Source organism: Mirounga leonina, unplaced genomic scaffold (genome assembly GCF_011800145.1).
Source record: "Mirounga leonina isolate KUSES-001 unplaced genomic scaffold, KU_Mleo_1.0 Mir_493, whole genome shotgun sequence".
Classification (NCBI taxonomy): Eukaryota; Metazoa; Chordata; class Mammalia; order Carnivora; family Phocidae; genus Mirounga; species Mirounga leonina.
In genome coordinates this window covers 2,768,308-2,788,392 of record NW_023270780.1, presented here as the reverse complement: position 1 = coordinate 2,788,392, position 20,085 = coordinate 2,768,308, and the positions used below count along the sequence as shown (strand labels likewise).

The 20,085-nt window shown below is 49.0% G+C and overlaps 1 protein-coding gene across 3 annotated transcripts; it reads left to right on the top strand.

The window, feature by feature from the left end:
• Positions 1-2,858: 2,858 nt before the first annotated feature.
• On the top strand, positions 2,859-10,632 carry SELENBP1 (selenium binding protein 1). Of its 3 annotated transcripts, none has more exons than XM_034990024.1 (12): positions 2,859-2,949; positions 5,450-5,506; positions 5,688-5,800; positions 6,056-6,241; positions 6,750-6,870; positions 8,019-8,201; positions 8,475-8,653; positions 9,090-9,168; positions 9,266-9,387; positions 9,641-9,733; positions 9,908-10,026; positions 10,232-10,632. In XM_034990024.1, exons 1-12 carry the CDS (start codon positions 2,946-2,948, stop codon positions 10,392-10,394), a joined length of 1,419 nt encoding a protein of 472 aa, XP_034845915.1. In that variant the 5' UTR covers positions 2,859-2,945; the 3' UTR covers positions 10,395-10,632. The 3 variants fall into 3 exon arrangements, with proteins under 3 accessions (XP_034845915.1, XP_034845917.1, XP_034845916.1); XM_034990025.1 differs by lacking the exon at positions 2,859-2,949 and adding an exon at positions 4,137-4,157; XM_034990026.1 differs by lacking the exon at positions 9,641-9,733.
• Positions 10,633-20,085: the final 9,453 nt, after the last annotated feature.

Below are 20,085 nucleotides of genomic sequence, written 5' to 3'. Positions count from 1 at the left end.
CTAGAAAGAGCCAGAAGGAGCATGGGCCACACCCACCCTTCTTTGCAGTGGCCATGCCCAGTATCAGGGTAGTGTACAACCTCCTGGGATTAACAGGCCTGGGCTGGGGTCCCACGCTCCCCAGGGACAGCACAGGGCAGGAAGCTCAGGGCTCTCCCCATATCCCTTCGTGTGAATCTGGGAGTCAGCCAGCTCTGTTGGACTCTGGTTGGCTAGGGAAGGGTGGCTCAGATAGAGGAGGGAGCCCTTAAGTTCCTGAGAAGCAGCATTTGGCAGGCTCAGGCCAGAAGGAGGCTGACTAGGGTGGCCCACCATGGGAGCAAAGACAAGCCAGGGGCCATGGACACCTCTCTTGCCAGCCTCAGCCCTCTCCCTGGACTGCCTCCACCTGTAGCCCTAATTTGGACAACTTTTCCCAAGCACGTTGCAGCCTCTGGAGGAAGCATTCTGGGAGAAAGCGGCAGGTAGAGGCTAGGGTGCCATGCAGGAGCCACCGAGCACTCCAGGTCCGAGGTCTGGGCATGAGAGAGCCGGCAGTCCAGGATGGAACAGTGCTTTGCAATTCTTGTCTAGGACAAGCAAAATCACAGCCTCTTTGGAGGTAATGACTCCAGGACTTTTGATGAGAGGGTGAGGATGGGCTTTCTTTCTCTCTCAGATCTTGGATATTAGGCTACTTCAAGCCCCAAAGCAGGAGAGTAGAGGAGGTATGACATGAGACCTCAGGAGGAGGAGGAGGCCAGAGGGGCGGGCTGAAGGCAAGGTAAGTGAAGGGAGCCAGCAGACGAAGAAGCCAGCAGAGGCGAAGAAGCAGCGCGAGGGGCCGCCCCGGGGGGACAGCTGCACCCACATGGCTGACTGGGGCCCGTGCCTGGCCAATGGTGTAATGGTGAGGATGCAGATATAGGAAAAAGGCAGGAGAGGCGGAGGGATACTGGGGAGAAGGGGGTAAAGGAGGCTCCCTGCCATGGGCGGCCACGGAGCATCCTCCTTGTGGGCTCCCTCACCCACGGGAACCAGGCTGGACAGACGCCCATCATACGGCAGCCCAGTTTTGTTCTCCTTCCTTCCACTCCAGTTTGGGAAGTCCATGGATCTTTCTGCGGGCAGTCTCAAGACCAAACTTTGTCCCTTTCACTACCCAATAAAAACTTCACCCCACAGCTTTCATCCAAGGAGATGAAAGTGGCTTCTGTAGACACAGAGTCAGCAGGTTCCTAGAAGAGTGGGGCAAAGTTTACCCTTGTCAGGCAGCCAGCTTTCAGGAAAGAGGGGGCCCTTGGCTTGAGGATGAAGGACTGTTGGGGTGGGTTCCCTTGTCCAGCCCTTCAAACCTGGGCTTCTCTGGATGAGGGCAGCCCCAGAGAGAGCTAACAGATCAGGCCTCAACCCTGCCTTAGTTCTTCAGCAAGCAGTTGCCTTTTGCCCGGAGGCCATCACATGTCCCTGCGACACTATCCTAGCAGGGCTCAGCAGCCCCGGCCGGCACTGAAGCCTCCAGCTGGAGCTCTCCTTCTTTCCTGGACAGGTGGAGACCCTTAGAGTTTTAGGACTCGTCACAGGCCAGTGAAGGACAGTGGCACCATGCTGGGCTGCCCTGGGGCCCTGCTATCTGCCTTGGGAGCTGTTGAGGTACCAAGCGGAGAGATGGGGTTGGGGGGACTCCAATTCCACCTCCTGAGATTTATGAGGGCAATAGAAAGTGATGAGCACTGCCAACTTCCCTTCCACTTCAAAGCTCAAGGCGGGGCACCTGGGTGGCTCAGTTGGTTAAGTGACTGCCTTCGGCTCAGGTCATGATCGTGGAGTCCCGGGATCGAGTCCCGCATCGGACTCCCTGCTCAGCGGGAAGTCTGCTTCTCCCTCTGATCCTCCCCCTCCCATGCTCTCTGTCTCCCATTCTCTCTCTCAGATAAATAAATAAAAAATCTTTAAAAAAAAAAAAAAAAAGCTCGGGCACCTGGGTGGCTCAGTTGGTTAAGCAACTGCCTTCGGCTCAGGTCATGATCCTGGAGTCCCGGGATCGAGTCCCGCATCGGGCTCCCTACTCGGCAGGGAGTCTGCTTCTCCCTCTGACCCTCCTCCCTCTCCTGTGCTCTCTCTCATTCTCTCTCTCTCAAATAAATAAATAAAATCTTAAAAAAAAAAAAAAGCTCAAGGGGAATACAGGAGTCTGGAGGAAGTGAAACCTGGATATTCTAAACCCTGGTTCCTGTCAGGGCAGGAAGACCTGGGTGAGCAGCTGGGTGGGTAAGGTTGTGCCTTTTGGAGCATGGATGGCTGGAATGAGAGGGTCCTTTTAGGAGAGAGCTGACCCTGGCTGTGCATAGGAGCAAGTGGGCCCACAGCCCGGGGTGCCCCTCATGGCGAGAAATAGATCCAATTACAGAGAAGAGCCTTTAGAGGCAGGGACACGTGCACACACACGCTCACACAGACACACACACTCACACACACAGCCGTAAACACCCTGGCAGGCACAGGCTCCCACAAGGACACACAGACGTGCCCAAGTCCAGACAACACAACACTCACGCTGGCACATTTTCGCACGCAAAGACACGCACACACACACACAGGCAACGCACAAGTATACGAGACCATGCACATTCGCAGACCCAGGTACCCACAAAAGAGATGGGTGCACAGGCACAGCGCGTATCTGCATGTGCACAGACCCCTGTGCTCGCGCGCACACACACACGCGCGCGTGCGCGCACCCAGTAACTCAAACACCGGGTAGCCTCCCGAGCCATTTGAGAGCGTCCTGGCCAGCTGCCCCGGGTCTTTCACTCTTTCACTCTGGGCTGCAGCCCAGGCCCTCCTCCTGCCCCACCCCGCCCCCAGTTGGTTGTATAAATTCCTTCCCTTTGCCCCTTCCTGGCACAGCCTGTCTGCAGCACCAGCACAGCCCCGGTCAGGACCAAAGCACACCAGCAAGCCTCATGGGTAAGGAGGGGCCTTCTGACAGCCAAGTGCCACTGACCTCTGGCCCACAAAACAGGAAGGGACAGAAAAGCCAGGTCGGGGGAAGCTGGTTAGGGGAGGGGGTGTTGAACTCTGCTCCAGTGTCCCCACCCCCACCCCTGCATTTCCCAGTTCAGCCAATGTTTCTAGACCTGCAAAGAGAGGAGGGTAGAGGGACTGCTGGGATGGGTGGCCCTGGACCCCCACCTGGCTCCCCAGCGGTGGCCTGGAGGGCTTCAGGGGCCTTTCTGCAGCTGGGAAAATCTGGTAGGGGTGGGGGCATACGTAAGGAAAACCTCTTGTCCCTGGCTGTCACCATAGGTGAAAGATAATTCTGATTCCAGCCCTGGGCCAGATTTTTACTCTAGGAAGTAGGAAACCCAGGCCTTAGGGGCCAGATCACTCTCTAGCCACCCTGAACCCCCCCGATCACTCTGAAAGGGGAATCAGAGCCCACACACTCTCACTGGGGCCCTGTTCCATCCAGTGCCTCCCAACTTCCCAGTCCCAAAAGCCCCCCTATTCCCCATCCTCGGGCTCCCGGATGTCGGGCTGAGGAGGAGTTCGGGTCTGCTTGGGAGTATCGAGGCCCTTGTCCCCTTGCATCTGGCTCTTTCCTGGCCTGGCAGAATGCCTAGCAGCCAGCCTGACACTGGGAAAACCCAGTGAGCTTCTCCTGGGTTCATCTCAAACCCAAAAGTGTTCAGAGATGGTGCTTGAGATGCTTAAGACAGGGAGGGTGTCAGGCAAGAACACTGATGCTCCTGGGGACCTGGGGTTGCACAGGGCCTGACTGACTCTAAGAAATGCTGGGGTGGGGGGTGGGGGGTGGGGAGGGGAAGATGACGCAGCCGGCAGCACCTCCCTCACACCTTCTGTCTGTCTCTGTTCAGCTTTGCGGGTTTCCTGTCTCTGTCTTGATGTCTTGGAGTTTTGAATTTCCTTCTGTTCTGTGTCCAGCAACCTCCTTCCTCACCCCCTTGCCTCCCGTGCCAAGCCCTGGCACAAGTCTCCTTCATTGCTTTGGACTGGCCCTCTCACCCTGCCCCACCCAGCCCAGTCCTCTCCCTGGGATTTCTGTCCCCCACTTCTGGCGCAGCCCTACCCGTATATATACGGCGCTTCTCCTTTACAAAAGTACTTCTGAATACATTGGCTTATTTGACTTTCATAGTCACCTAGAAAAGAAGGTAAGATATTATTACCCCCTTTTAGCCAAAGAAAAAGAGAAAGTAAAGAGAGCAGATATCAGATCTGGACCTTCAAACCAGGTTTCTGCACTCGAAAACGCCGTTGCCACCTCCAGGCCTCCTAAGTCACTTGGCTGCCATGAGTAGGAGACCTGGTTTCCCGGCTGAGGGCCTGAGCCCAGGCACCAGTGTGGCTCGACTCCGGCTCCTCCCACCTCCCCACTTGCGTCCCCCCAGCTGTCAGGGCAGTGGCCACGCTGGCCGCGGGCCAGGGCAGGGAGGCAGCGCCCCGTCTGTGCTCTCCAGTCCAGGATTTCTTTCAGCCTGCAGCTCCCTCTGTGCGTGCTATTCCTCAGCTCTTCCTCCCGGTCAGACCCCAAAGCCTGCTGCCTGAAGCCTGGTCCTGCTGGCGCTCCTTCTTGGCCGCCAACTTTGGTGCCGTAGATCCCTGTGGCTTCTCTTGCCAGACTTCAGGGCCACACGCTACAGCTCTGCTCGGTGGGCCTCTGAGCCCTCCAGAGCTGGACCAAACACAGATAAAGGAAGTGGGGCTCACGGCGGGGGGGGTGGGGGTGGAGAAACTGGTCTAAGGACAGCCAGGTGGTAACAGCCCTATGGCCTCGAACTTCAGCCTCCTGTCCCTTCCTTCCCAGACCTTTGGCTAAGTCATCCAGGTTCTGGCCAGCAGCCTGGGGGCAGGACCCAGAGGGGAGGAAAACGGGAAGTGCCCCAGGTCCGGTAGAGATCCCGGCTGGGCCGAGCCGAGCCCCCTCGCTAGCTGAGGGCAGCCCGGGCGGACTGGCTCCGGTCAAGCGCAACGCTGCCCACTTGACGGCACCTTCCTGTGTACCTCTCCTCAAAGCCCGCTGTGGTGTTCTCGGGACCTTCTTTTTATACACATGGTGTGGAAGTTGAGCTGGGAGGTTAAGTAACTTGCCCAAGCTCCCATGGCTAGTCAGCGAGCCGCTGGGACTGGGGTGCGAGTCGATGTGGTCACTGCTGTGCCACCCAGCCTCTGTCGTGCTCACCCTTCGCCTGCCCTCCCCTGCGTCCTGCTTGAGTGTCTGTCCATCTTCAGGTCCTACCTGTGCAGCTCCTTCTGCCACAGGCACACACTCACCAGAGCTTTGAGGGGCTGGGAGACTGGTGGCAGTGATGACGCTGGAGTTGACACAGGACCCGGGACGGTGTGTCTGCCTTGGCCAGTGGTGGGGTGTGTGTGGTGGCATGTGGGGAGGGAGCCTTCGCCCTCCAGAGAGTGGTCCAAACGACGTGCCCCACTGTTTCCACAGCTACAAAATGCGGGAAGTGTGGACCCGGCTACCCTACCCCTCTGGAGGCCATGAAAGGTCAGTGTGCAACGTCCGAGAGCCCATGCCCCCGGCAAGGAATTCTACAGGCCAGCACCTTCGACTGATTCCACCGCTACTGGGGCTGGGCCACCTGAGACCTCGGCCTCGGCACATTCAGCACTGCCCCTGTCATTCCTCTCCGCCCTGCCATCCCCACTAACTGCTTGCTACCCTTTAGGACCCAGGGAGGAGATTGTCTACCTGCCCTGTATTTACCGAAACACTGGCACTGAGGCCCCGGATTATCTGGCCACTGTGGACGTTGACCCCAAGTCTCCCCACTATTGCCAGGTGAGGTGGAGCTCGGGCACTGGAGGACCCTGAGACCCTTCCCCTGGCCCTGGCCCCAGCGATGCTCCTTCCCAGTTCAGCCTTCTTCACCTTCCTTTGGGTATGATTGTAGAGTGTGTTCTCCACCCAAGGGCACCCCTGAGGTGCTGGGCAGTGATGAATTCCAGGCTGTGCTGTGCTGCCAAGCCCAAGTGGGTCCAGGGATCACAGAGGCATGGTCTGGGTGAGCACCACCCCTCCCCACTCCCATCCTAGGTCATCCACCGGCTGCCCATGCCAAACCTGAAGGATGAGCTGCATCACTCGGGATGGAACACCTGCAGCAGCTGCTTCGGGGACAGCACCAAGTCACGCAACAAGCTGATACTGCCCTGTCTCATGTCCTCCCGCATCTACGTGGTGGATGTGGGCTCCGATCCCCGGGCCCCGAAGCTACACAAGGCATGCGCCCTGTTTTTTGCTCAGGGACCCTGGGGGTGGGCAATGGAGGCGTGAGAATAGTTTTTTGTTTTGGGGGGAGGTTTGTTTTTGTTTTGTCTTGTTTTGTTTTGTTAATTTTCCCTCCCTTAGGCAGGAGCCTCCAGTCCTTCCTTTTAACATGTTTTTGAGCACCATCTTTGTGCCACGCACTCGAGGCTGGCTGCTGGTGATACAGAGTTAACACTGGCAATGGCCCGGGCGAGAAGCTTCTGGTCTCACAGGGCTATGAGACAGGGGGAGAGAAGTCAGTGCTTTCTGCCTGCGGAGTTAGCAGTCTCTCAGACTCTCCCTTGCTGCTCTGCAGAAGCTACCAGATTGAATCTCTGTCCTATTTCCACTGGGAAAATTGTGTCCGTGTCTTGAAGGAAAAGAAGGTGGGGTCAGCAGATAGGAGTAGGGGAATGGGGGAGTCGTAGGTGGGTCCCCCCAGCCCTGTAAGATTCTGATGCCATTCCTTATCCCCCTCCAGGTCATTGAGGCTGAGGACATCCATGCCAAGTGTGGCCTGGGCTACAACCACACCAGCCACTGCCTGGCTAGTGGGGAGGTGATGATCAGCACCCTGGGAGACCCCAAGGGCAACAGCAAAGGTAACTGCTGGCACTGTAGGCACATCTGTGGGGGGAACAGATCCCAAGCTGGGGAAGGGATAGAATGACCTTCCAGGGAGAACCAGAGGGCTAGGTCTCATCCAAAATTTAAACCATAGTCAATTAACTTCAGTTGTTTCAATTATTTCTATGAAGATGAAACCTGACTGATGAATTCACTTAAAAGTTATAGTCAGAACAGTCCGCTGTGGGGAATGTGAGCACAGACATGGCCCCAGAAAAGGCATACATTTGATGTCAGCCTTTATGAATTCAGGAGCAAGTCTCACAGTCCTTGGGACCCTTCATCTTCACATTTGCTCTCTCATTTATGGTACGATCAGGGCTGACACAAAATGTCTACTATGTGCCAGATGCAACCTCTGAGGGAGCTGCTACTAGGAGCTCTGGTTTCCAGATGAGAAAGCAGGGCACAGACTGATAAATAACTTACCCAAAGTCGTACAGCTAATGAGCTGTAGGGGTGGAACTCAAACCCAGGAATCTGAATCCTAATCACTACACTGGGCTGCTTCCCTCTGAACCTTACCCATTTTGTCAGCGCCCTCCATCTGACAGCTTGGAGCAGACTATCAGCTCCTTTTTCTCAGAGATGGGAGAAAAGTGACACTCCTAGATTTAATAACACTTCAGAATTGACATCTAGTTGTATTTGCAAAGAATTGTCCAGGCTTCATAACATACCGAGCAAGGGAAAACATGTTGGGCATTCATGTTGAATGAGAAGTAAATATAATTTGTCTGCTCTTAAAAAAAAATGTAGTGAGCAGAATGGAGCCTAGACTCTGGGAGGAACCCCACAGAGAGTGGGAGGCTGGGCAAGAGAAGCACGGGGTGTTGAGTCCCAGGCTCTTGGCTCAAGGGAACAGAAAATATCCCCTGTGGTCTGGAGAGGACAGGGATGAAATTGATGGTGGTAAGGGCACCAGAGTGAGTCCCCACCTCCCACCCAGTCCTCTGGGTGGGACCCTTTGGACACCTGAATCGAAGGCGCTGGCAAACCCAGTGGGAGGAAGGGGCACCAGGCCATGGACTTGGAGCCTCTTGGACCTGCCTGGGGGTGAGGGCTGGCTGACGGTGGCAGCTCTGTTGCCTCTACCTGCCACGTTACTTCCTTCCCTCCTCAGGGGGTTTCGTGCTGCTGGATGGAGAGACGTTCGAGGTGAAGGGGACGTGGGAACGGCCTGGGGGAGCCGCACCTATGGGCTATGACTTCTGGTACCAGCCTCGACACAATGTCATGATCAGCACTGAATGGGCGGCTCCTAATGTCTTTGGAGATGGCTTCAGCCCTGCTCACGTAGAGGCGGGTGAGAATGCCCTCCACAGGCCAGCAGGAGCCAGGCACGCACGCCGCTCCTCTCTGCTTGAAAACCCCTCTCCGGGCCTCTTACTCCCCTCCTGAGAACCCGACTCTTGGGGTGCTGGTATAGGAGTGTGCTGAGTACTCTGACTTGCTCACGCATCTTTCTAATCCCTCCCACTGGTTTTTTCAACCTAATGCGCGGGGCTGTGCCCTGGCTTTTGCCCACCGCCCCCTGCCTGGATCCTGAGCCCATCCTCTGGTCCTGTCCCCACCCCAGGGCTATATGGAAGCCACATACACGTGTGGGACTGGCAGCGCCACGAGATGGTGCAGACCCTGCCTCTGCAGGATGGGCTCATCCCCCTGGAGGTCCGCTTCCTGCACAACCCCGACGCAGCCCAGGGCTTCGTGGGCTGTGCCCTCAGCTCCACCATCCAGCGCTTCTACAAGAATCAGGTGACCTGTGTCCTCCAGCCCTCTCCTCCCAGCAGTCCCAGCCTGTACCTCTGCCAGGCTTCCATAGCCGTGAGGCACCCCTCTCTCTAGGCGTGACCCAGGCCCCTCGGCCTGGCTCCTGAGCCCAACTTCTCCGAACAAAATCCAAGGCCACTTGCTCTCTCTCTCTTCTCTCCTCAACCCTAAATTCCCACGTATTCATTCAAAAAGTATGTGTGAGCTTCTACAGTAGGCACTGTGCTAGGTGCTGGGAATGCAGTGGTGAAGCAGACGTCATCCCTACCTTAAGGGGCTTGCATCGGACTTAGACCCCAGTGGCAAGAAGACCCTGCCTCGGCTGGCTCCCTGTAGACAGTAGGCCCTGGAGAGACCCACATCTGACCCCAGCCCCCTGATCTCACAAGCTCACCTCTCTGCCTCCCAACCCCACCCCCAGGGAGGTACATGGTCAGTGGAGAAGGTGATCCAGGTGCCCCCCAAGAAGGTGAAGGGTTGGCTGCTGCCTGAAATGCCAAGTGAGTGCCCGGGGCGGTGGGGGGGGGGGTGTCAAACGGGGCTTCCTGGCCGGGGGACAAGAGTCCTTAAAGCCTCTGAACCACACTCCCACCCTAGGCCTGATCACGGACATCCTGCTGTCTCTGGATGACCGCTTCCTCTACTTCAGCAACTGGCTGCACGGGGACCTGCGGCAATATGACATCTCTGACCCGCAAAGGCCCCGCCTCACGGGACAGGTGGGGCGCCAACAGAATGGGGAGCGAAAAGGAGGGAGGAAAAAGAAGTCTGGGGGTGAGGGAGAGGGTATGAAGTGGCTGGGGGATGATAAAGGAGGTGCAGGAATAGCAAAACTGGAGGCTGAGGGATGGTGCAGCCCAGGTCTGTGGGGAGCCATGGCTATACGTGGGGAAAGTGAGGCAAGCTGCTCTTCCTGCAATGTGCTCACCTCCCACCATTGTCCTCCTTTATGCTCTGTATCTCCCTGCCCAGCTCTTCCTTGGGGGCAGCATTGTTAAGGGAGGGCCTGTGCAAGTGTTGGAGGACCAGGAGCTAAAATCCCAGCCAGAGCCCCTGGTGGTCAAGGTGAGGATTTACCTCCCCTCCCCCTCCTCCAGCACCCCCTGCCTCGCAGGGCCCAGCCCAGCTCATGGGACCCTCGGATCCATGCTGGAGAAGTATGGGGTGGGGGGCATACTCCATGATCCCCCTCCAAGGACCCATATGTTACCATGGGCCTGACCCCCTGGTTTTCCCAAGGGGAAACGGGTACCTGGAGGCCCTCAGATGATCCAGCTTAGCCTAGATGGGAAGCGTCTATACGTCACCACGTCGCTGTACAGTGCCTGGGACAAGCAGTTTTACCCTGATCTCATCAGGTGAGAAGCAGACCGCCTGGGCTTCCCTCCCTAGCCCTCCTCTCCCAGAAGAGTCTGGCTTTCTGAAGACTCCTTGGGCACGCCCACCTGCTTCCACCCTGCAGGCCCTGCTCCTTCCCTAGGACCTACCTCTGCATCACAAACCCTTGGGGGAAGGGGATGGCCACCGCTGACCTCTCTTTTTTCCGCTCCCTGTTTCCACCAGGGAAGGCTCCGTGATGCTGCAGATTGATGTAGACACAATAAAGGGAGGCCTGAAGTTGAACCCCAACTTCCTCGTGGACTTTGGGAAGGAGCCGCTAGGCCCAGCCCTGGCCCATGAACTCCGCTACCCTGGGGGTGACTGCAGCTCTGACATTTGGCTCTGAAGTCCACCCCTGGTAGCCAGTCCACATCTGAGCCCTCACTTACGCAGAGACCTGGCTTCGCTCTGCTCCCTCTCGGCCCCCAACCCTTGGCAGATTGTCCCACCAAAGCCAACCTGAGGCTGTTGGAATATACTGAGTAGTGTCTTCATTTACAGATCACTGTTGCATGTTGCTCACTGGCTGTTTTTACATGAGCTCTTGGAAATTACTTTATCAAGAAATAAACTGGTGAACCTATTCCTCAGATCACGTCATCTTTGGGGGCACAAGGTCTATGACTTCCCGTCTGCTGACCCTTTGTATCTTTTTTTTTTTAAAGATTTTATTTATTTATTTGAGAGAGAGAATGAGAGAGAGAGCGAGCATGAGGGGGGGAGGGTCAGAGGGAGAAGGAGACTCCTCGCTGAGCAAGGAGCCCGATGCGGGACTCGATCCAGGGACTCCAGGATCATGACCTGAGCCGAAGGCAGTCACTTAACCAACTGAGCCACCCAGGCACCCTGACCCTTTGTATCTTGCATGGGAAAGTTCTGATGAGTACTCCAAGGGAGTGACTAGTTCATACCAGTGATGACAACACAATACTAAGGGTGCCCAAATCTCACTTTTATGGCCAGACAGAATGTGAAGATTTTGGAGGTGGTTGTCACAAGGAGACCTGGGAGGAGAGAGTGTCAATGGGTGTTCCTAAACTTTATTATTTTTTAAACCCATGCTTTCTTTTAATGAATGTAAAATCTCGCCCACAACCCCCAAGAGAGTGTAGTGTGCCCCCTCACACACAAGGGACACCCCAGACCCCTGACATGGATGGTGCAATCTGCTGGCGAGAGTACTGGAAGGAACACAGAGTTGTCGGGAGGTTAGGCGTGTCACCTCCCATCTGGAAGACAGGAACATGATCGGGCAGGAGGGCCGGGAACATCAAGGTGAACCAACCCAACAGACCAGGCCTGGCTCTCTTGTCTCCATACCTGGATGGTGCCTTAGGCCCTTGCCCAAAGCAGAGATGTCTCTTTTCTCTGCACTAGGTCTTTCATTCTTTATGAAAGGAATGAGACAGGAGTTTCAGGAACCTAAGAGACAAAAGCTAGGCAGTAATTCTATTGACTCCTTAACTCCTTACCCAAGACGATACCAAGCAACATTCAGGTATCAGCCTACATTCTTCTCTGCCTTCCATAAAGGTGTCTTGTTTTAATTAATTATTAATTAATTAAATTTAAAAAGGTGTCCTGTTTTATACATTGGAGCAGTCTAGGACTCCCAAGATGGCACTCCCAGGGCACCCCAAGAATATAACACACTTTTTTCCTTTGGGGTCTCTAAATATGCTCCTTGAAAGATCTACCTCAGCTTAGTCCTGATTCCATCCCCCTGCCTTACCTGTCATCTGGGCCAGGTTATCATATCCTTTGGAAAGCCTCCTTCACTGACTCCCCAGGTAGGGACCTCCAGCACTTAACCTCAGCATGCACATATGTCACATTATATTGAAACTCCCTGTTTATTCCCAGCACCTGGCTTGCATCTTAGCACATAGTATGCTTTAAGGAATAAATGAACATAAAGGAGGTGTGTGGGATGAGTGAGTTACAGGGAGCCTTGGGATTTAGTGGGTCTAACCAGATGTTTCTCTCCTAGATTTCTTCCCTGTCCTTTTCAATAACCAAACTGCTTCAGAAAGAAAAAGGATGGTATAGTTCTACGTCATTTCTAAATATTTCCAAAAGCTTAAAATTCCATTCAACAAAATGAACCTCAAATACTTACCATACCAGAAAGCAAGGAAACTATGAAGACTCCAGGGGTTATGTCTAAAGGACATGGGACATATCTGACAAAAGACTGATATCTAGACCACATGAAAAACTCTCAAAATTCAACAGTAAAAAAAAATTCCAATTTGGTGAAAATGGGCAAAGTACATGAACAGACATTTCACCAAAGAGGATGTAAAGATGGCAAATAAGCACATGAAAAGATAATCAATATCATTAGCCATTAGGGAAATGTAAATTAAAACCATGGGATACCACTACACACCTATCAGGATGCCTAAAACAGAAAATAGTGATAATACAAAATGTTGGCAAATGAGGAAATCCTGGATCATTCATACATTGCTCCACTCATTGCTCCATACATTCCAGCCACTCTGGAAAATACACTGGCAATTCCTTATGAAGACCAAACATGCAGGGGGCAGCTAAGATGGCGGCATAGTAGGAAGACCCTAGGCTTGCCTTGTCCCCTGAACACAGCTAGATAACTATCAAATCATTCTGAATACCTAAGAAATGGACCTGAGGACTGATAGAACAAACTGCACAGCTAGACGGACAGAAGAGGCCACATCAAGGAAAAAGTAAGCAAAGTCATATTAAAAGACAAAATAAACCTCAGGCTTGAGCAAAAAAACCCAAAAAAGACAAAACATGTACTTATATGACTCAGCAATTAACTTCTGGGCATATATCCCAGAAAATTGAAAATGTATGTTCACACAAAAACCTGTATACCGTTGTTCATACCAGCTTTACTCATAATAGCCCCAAACTGGAAACCATCCAAATGTCTTCCAGTGGATTAATGGTTAAACTGCTATATCCATACCATGGACTATAATACTCAGCAATAAAGAGGAATTAACTATTGGTACACACAACAATCTGGATGGATCTCAGGGGAATTATGCTGAGTGGGGAAAAAAGCCAGTCTCAAAAGGCTATATACAGTATGATTCAATTTATATAACATTCATGAAATAACAAAAGTAGAGATTTGGAGGGGCACCTGGGTAGCCCCTCCCCCTCTCTAAAATAAATAAATAAAAATCTCTTTTTTAAAAAAGTACAGAATTGGAGAACAGATTAGTGGTTGCCAGGGCTTAAGGATGGGACTGGAGGGGGGGTGGCTATAAAAGAGTACACAGGGGATCCTTGTAGTGATGACGTTGTTGTGTATCTTGACTGTCACGATGGTTACACAAATCTACAATACGATAAAAAATTGTATGATAAATATACATACACATACATGTAAATGAGTATATGTAAAGCTGGAGAAACATGAGCAAATTTGGCGAGTTGTATCAATGTCAGTCAGTTTCCTGATTCTGATATTGTGCTATGGTTATGCAAGGCGCACCATGAGGGCAAACCGGGTGAAGGGTACATGAGCTCTCTCTGTATTATTTCTTGCAACTACACGTGAATCCACAATTATCTCAAAAGAAAAAAATAACACATAAGTCAACTTGAAGGAGCTTCCACTGACCAAAGATAGAACAATTTGAGTTTCAAAAAGAACAATCATCGAAGTAGACTGAAATATACCAACTATAATAAAATCCAAAAGTTCATGAAAACACACACAGAAAACCCTAATTGGTCATGTTTGAAAGATGCTAGAAAACTGTTTTGTTATTCTGAAAACTGGAGAACAAAGAGAAGGAATCAAGTATTTATCTTGATTTTCCTCAGGAACTTGCCTTGGGATAACCAAATAGTTGATGAGGAAAAGTTTTTTGTAGAATTTCAGCTAGTACATTTAGAAGGAATGATAGAATTTTAATAACACAATAACTTATTGTGTTATTGACAATAAAATTAACAAATAAACAATAATTTGTAACCTCCAGTGACAAATGGACCTAAGCAATGATCATCAGTGGCTGCTAAAACCATTAAATGAAACACTAAAATGAAATTTTATGATGGATAGAGCTGACCAACAAAACCTGAACACACTAATCAGTCTGCATCACAAAAAGAGAGATGACCAGGCATTATGTGCCACCTATGAAGTATTCTTGCCAAAAAGTCAAAATGAATCTGACCAAGCCTCTAGATCTCATGATCAGTTTCCAGGGAACACAGGAGACAAAAGAACAAGTTTTAAAAAATAAAGAACACTACAAAGATACAATCATAAAAATGAAGAATGTGGGAAACTCTATAGAGCAAATGACCTGTTTCCTCAACGAATAAACTGAAAGAGAGAGGGTATAGATTAGGAAGATTGAAGAAACACGTCAACCAAAACTAAATGCAATGCAATGTGTGGACCTTGATACTGATGTGAACATAACAGAAAATACATTTTTTTAGAAAGTTGAACAAATTTGGACAGTAACTGTTTGATAATAATAAGAAATTATGTTTAATTTTTTAGGTGTGATAATGGCATTGGGACTATGCTTTAAAAAGTCCTTATTTTTTAGCCACACTGAAGTACTTACATGAATACTAAATTATATACAGATGTACTGATACTCATTAGAGTGTCTCCATTAAAATGACCTAGAGCAGATGAGGTGGAGAGTGGAGGATATGCAGATAAAACAAGACTGATGAGATGCTAATAATTCTTAAAGCAGGATGATAGGCATATGTATGCGGGGGATTGTATTCTTCCTTTTCCTTTTGTGTGTTTGAAAATTTTTCATAATAAAAACTACAAAAAAAGCTATTCACCTGTATCCTAGTCCTGGCTTCATCTCTCTAATTCTGACCCTACATTACTGAAAGAGACACTCCAAAAAGAAGAGAGTCCCTCCTGTCCCAAATGCCACAGCCAGCAGCTATGGTGTGACCCAATCTTCCCTAATCCCTGCTGTACCTACTCTGACAGGACCCATCTCTGTTGTATGCACAAAGATTCCACCCCATGCCCCAGCACCAGGCTAGAGGAGCACAAATAGCAAAACTGAGATTACCATGTCAAAGTCTAGTGTATCATCTAGGGCCTCCTGCTAGCACCATGGTCAGCTCCATAAGTTGGTTTATGACACCATCTGGAAAGTTCTAGACAGTTTGCTGAGCTCAAGGACATTCCCAGAAAAGCTGTAGCCCTGGTCCGCCATGACAAAGGACTGACAGAGTACTGGAAGGTGTCCATCCATCATTGGTCCTTTTAGCATGGTTAGCGCTCCCACCCACTGCAATTGGGTAAGTCTTTAAGGACAACCTCAAGTAATTGCATTTATCTCGGGGATTATTGAGGATCACTCTCCTTCTTGTACTTTCCAAGCATTTGATTGCCTGGTTCCATGATCTAAATATCTGCTTCTGGCCATTCTCTGGCACACTATTAGGAGTCCCTTTCCTGAATTACTGATTTTGAGGCCTAGCAAACTCTCTGCTCTAAACACTACCTGACTTACAGCAATGTACAACATTATGTTAAGTAAACAAATTAAGTTGCAGAGTTATATATATAAGAGAATAGTATAACCCCCATTTTTAAGAAAAAAATTGGACAAAAACTTCTAGTTAGGTAGACTTGTGTTTGTAAGAACATGGAAATGGGCATGGAGGATACTTACCAGAAATGTTACCCTAGAGGGGTGAAGATTTTTTATGAAACTTATAAGCTGTTTCTAAAACTAACCTGGAAATGTAAATGCATAGTGTTCCAGTTATCTATTGCTGTGTAACAAACCACCCCAAAACTTAGTGGCTTAAAGCAATGGCAACACTACTTTTGTTCACAAATCAGCAGTTTGGACAGGGCTCTATGGGAACTCTGTTCGGTGTCAGCTGGAGCAGCTCAAAGACTAGACGCTAGAATCATCCGATGGCTCACTCACTCACATGGCCAGTGATTGATGCTGGCCGTCACCAGCAACCTTGGCTTGGGCTATGACCTACACATGACCTTTCCATGTGGGGCTGCTTGGCCTCCTCACAACATGGTGGCTGGGCTCCCAGGGTGAGTGTCCCAAGAGAGAGCAAAGAGGAAACTGTATCACCTATTCTAACCTAGACTTGGAAGTCATACAGCATCACTTCCACTGCATTCCATTCACTGAGATAGTTACAAAGACCTTCTGGGCTTCAAGGGGACAGGAAATCGATTCCATCTCTTGATGGGGAAGTGGCAAAGTGGAATAGTCTGTGAAACCAGAAATACTGTTGTGGCCACATTTGGAAAATACATTCTTCTATATGTAGAAACGAATAATGGAAGATGTTCAGCATCAGATATCAAAACATAATTACATTAATTAAGACAGACAAACAGAATCAACAGAAGAGCAGAAGGTCCAGAAACAGACCCAACTATAAAAGGGAACTTAGCATATGATAAAAGTATGAAAGGAAACAGCTATAATAAGAAGGAAATGAGGGGCACCTGGCTGGCCCAGTTGGTGGAGCATGCAACTCGTGATCTCCAGGTTGTGAGTTCGAGCCCTACGTTGGGTGTAGGGATTACTTAAAAAAATTTAAAAAAAAATTTTTTTAAGATTTTATTTATTTATTTGACAGAGACAGAGACAGCAAGAGCAGGAACACAAGCAGTGGGAGTGGGAGAGGGAGAAGCAGGCCTCCCCTCGAGGAGGGAGCCCGATGTGGGACTCGATCCCAGTACCCTGGGATCATGACCTGAGCCGAAGGCAGATGCTCAATGACTGAGCCACCCAGGCGCCCAAAAATAAAATATTTTTTTTAAAAAAGGAGGAAATGATAAGTATTTTGAAAAGACTGGCAAAAAAAATGAAAGAAAGAAAGAAAGAAAAAAGAAAAGAAGGAAGAAAGAAAAAAGAAAGGAAGGAAGAAAGAAAGAAAGACCAGAAAAAGAAAAGACCGGCCATCGATTTGGAAAACAAACAAATTAAATTAGATTCTATGGAAGACATTATTATTATTTTTTTTTTATGGAAGACATTATTGATTGGCTGAACAACCATTCCTAAAACTCTTTTCCCTTGCTCACCAGAAGTAACTTGTACCTTGCTCACCAGAAGTAACTTGTACCTTTATTTTTTTTTTAAGATTTTATTTATTTATTCATGAGAGACGGAGAGAGAGAGGCAGAGGGAAAAGCAGGCTCCCAAGGAGCAGGGAGCCCTATGCAGGACTCGATCCCAGGACCCTGAGATCATGACCTGAGGTGAAGGCAGACGCTTAACCATCTGAGCCACTCAGGCACCCAGAAGTAACTTATATCTTTAATTTTATGGTAATAATTCTATTACTTTTACTTTTCACCACATACGTATTTATACATAAACAATATTGTTCAGTTTTGCCTGTCATTAAATATTTGTAAATTGCATTGCACTGTATGTTTTCTTCTGTTATAGTTCCTTCACTGTTTCTAAAGTTCATCTGTGTAGATGCATGTAGCTGTGGCTCATTCATTCCCACTGCCCTATGACATTCCATCATATAAATATACCACAACTTATCACTCTGCTTGCTAATGCAAACAGTGAGACTATAAACCTTACTGCCTCTGTCTTTAGGGCCTGTCTGTAGGAGTAGGATTGTTGAATCATAGAATATTCACATATTCAACATTATCAAGTAATTCCAAACTCTTTTCCAAAATTATAGCAAATTGCATCCCCACCAGCAGTGAGTGAGGAGGGCTCCTGTTGGCTCACAGCCCTGTCAGCTCTCAGCATTGCCAGACTTTGTAATTGTTGCCAATTTAGTGGGTATGAAATGGTATCTTGTGGTTTTAATTTGCATTTTCTTGATTACTATAGAGAGAGAACAACTTTTCATATGTTTATGAGCCATTTCTGCTTCTTGTATGAAATTCCTGTTGATTTTCTCTGCCCATTTTTTTTTTAATTTTTCTTTTTTTTACAGATTTTATTTATTTATTTGGCAGAGAGAGAGCACTAGTAGGCAGAGAGGCAGGCAGAGGGAGAGGGAGAAGCAGGCTCCCAGCTGAGCAGGGAGCCCAACGCGGGGCTCAATCGCGGGACCCTGGGATCATGACCTGAGCCGAAGGCAGCGGCTTAACCCACTGAGCCACCCAGGCGCCCCTCTCTGCCCATTTTTCTATTTGGGTGTTTATCTTTTCATTTGTAAAAGGCCTTTATAAATTTCAGATGATAATCCTTTGTTATGTGTCTTGAAATATCTTCTCCCAATTTGTGGCTTGATTTTACATTCTTTTCATAGTGGTTTTAAAAATAAATTTAAGTTTTTAATATTAATTATCTAAATTTATCAATATTGTCTTTTATGGTTTGCTTTCTCATGTTTAAGAATTCACTCCCAATAGCAGAAGGCATTGTACAATAGTGTCTAGAGCATATTCTGATTCAGATAGCCTAGGTTCAGATCTTGGCTCCCTCACTTACTGTGTAACACTGGGCAAATTATTAACCTCTCAATGCCTTAGTCTTCTCATCTGTAAAATAGGGATAATCACAGTACCTATCTGATAGAGTTGCTAAGAGATAAAGTGGCAACATATGTGAGGCCTTTAGAGAAATCCCCAGCACATATTAAGCTCTAGATAAATACTTGCTGTTATTGTGGTGATGCTAATCAGATCATTTTTATTGTTACTTCTCAGGACAAGGTACATTATACCTTATTCGGCGCTGCATTCCCCGCTCTTAACGCAATGCCTGGCATAAGTGAATACTTGCCTGTTTTTCCCATCTTAAGCCTTTCGCCCCATGCAACCTCACCTTCTTACAGTGCTGTCAAAATAATCTCCTTTACATACCTATGATACTTTTTCTCCCTTTCCTGAAGTTTCCATTTATTCCCTGCCACCTGCAAATTCCTAAACCAGCATAATTTACCCCAATCTCTTTTTCTAATCAAAGTGCCCTATATCTCCCTTCATACCAAACAGTGGTGGTTGGGGGTATCTTTCTATCAGTCTATACCCATATTTGTATATGAGTGTCTACAAGTATGTATACACAGTCTAGGGCAGTGTTCAAGAAAATGGGCTCTGAAGGCAGACTGCCTGTCTTTGGATCCTGATTCCAGCACTTACTACATACATAACTGTGGACAAGTCCCTTCACTTCTCCGAATCTCAATTTCTTTGCCTATAAAACAGAGACAATAACTACTTACTTCAAAGAGCTGTCATGAGCATTAAATGAGGTGTTTAGAATTAGGGATGGTGTCTAGCACACAGAAAACACCAATAAATTTTTGCTGTTAATCGAAAACCTTCTTGCCAGTGTATCCTTATTCCCCCAAACTCTGCAATTCCTTAGGTTCTCCCAGCACCCACAGAAGCCAGTAGTTGGTTATTGGGGGCTATAAAGGGCAAAGGTGACCAGATCAGACAGTTCTGCTTGTGCCCTTTAAAAAGTACACTGATGATGAGACTAGAGAATGTATTAGAATCAGGACTGCAAATAGAGTTTTAGGTGTAAAGTATCTGTTGTGCAAAACAAAATACATCCATTCAAAAGAATGTTAACCTGCAGTCCCTGACCTCTGAAATTAGATGCGAAACTTGGTCTGCATGTGCCTTTTTCACGGCAGAGGATTCATTGCTTTCATTTGATTCATGACCTAAAAACATCCTTAACGAAAAGGGTTAAGAACCCATGACCTATACGGTACAAAGTTCTATGAGAGTAAAGAGTTCCTGTGGGTATCCAGCACCCCCTGGGGGTGTCAGTCAAAATTCCAATGTTCGCTGAGTGCAAAACTATGGGGATGCAGATACATTAGCAACTCTTTGGAGGGAAATAAAGTACCCACGGGAAACCCATGAACGCTTGGCATTTTAACTAAATGTGGTACAGCTGCGGAGGTTTTGAGGCCTCCATCAGAGAGGAACGTGAGCCTGTGTTTGCAGGTTTGTTGTGGAGTGCCTGTATGCTGTTGAGGGCGGGGGTCGAGGGTGGGGTGCTCAATTTGTTTTTCATCAAAAAGGTTATGTGAGCTTACAGCGAACCTCCATCACTACT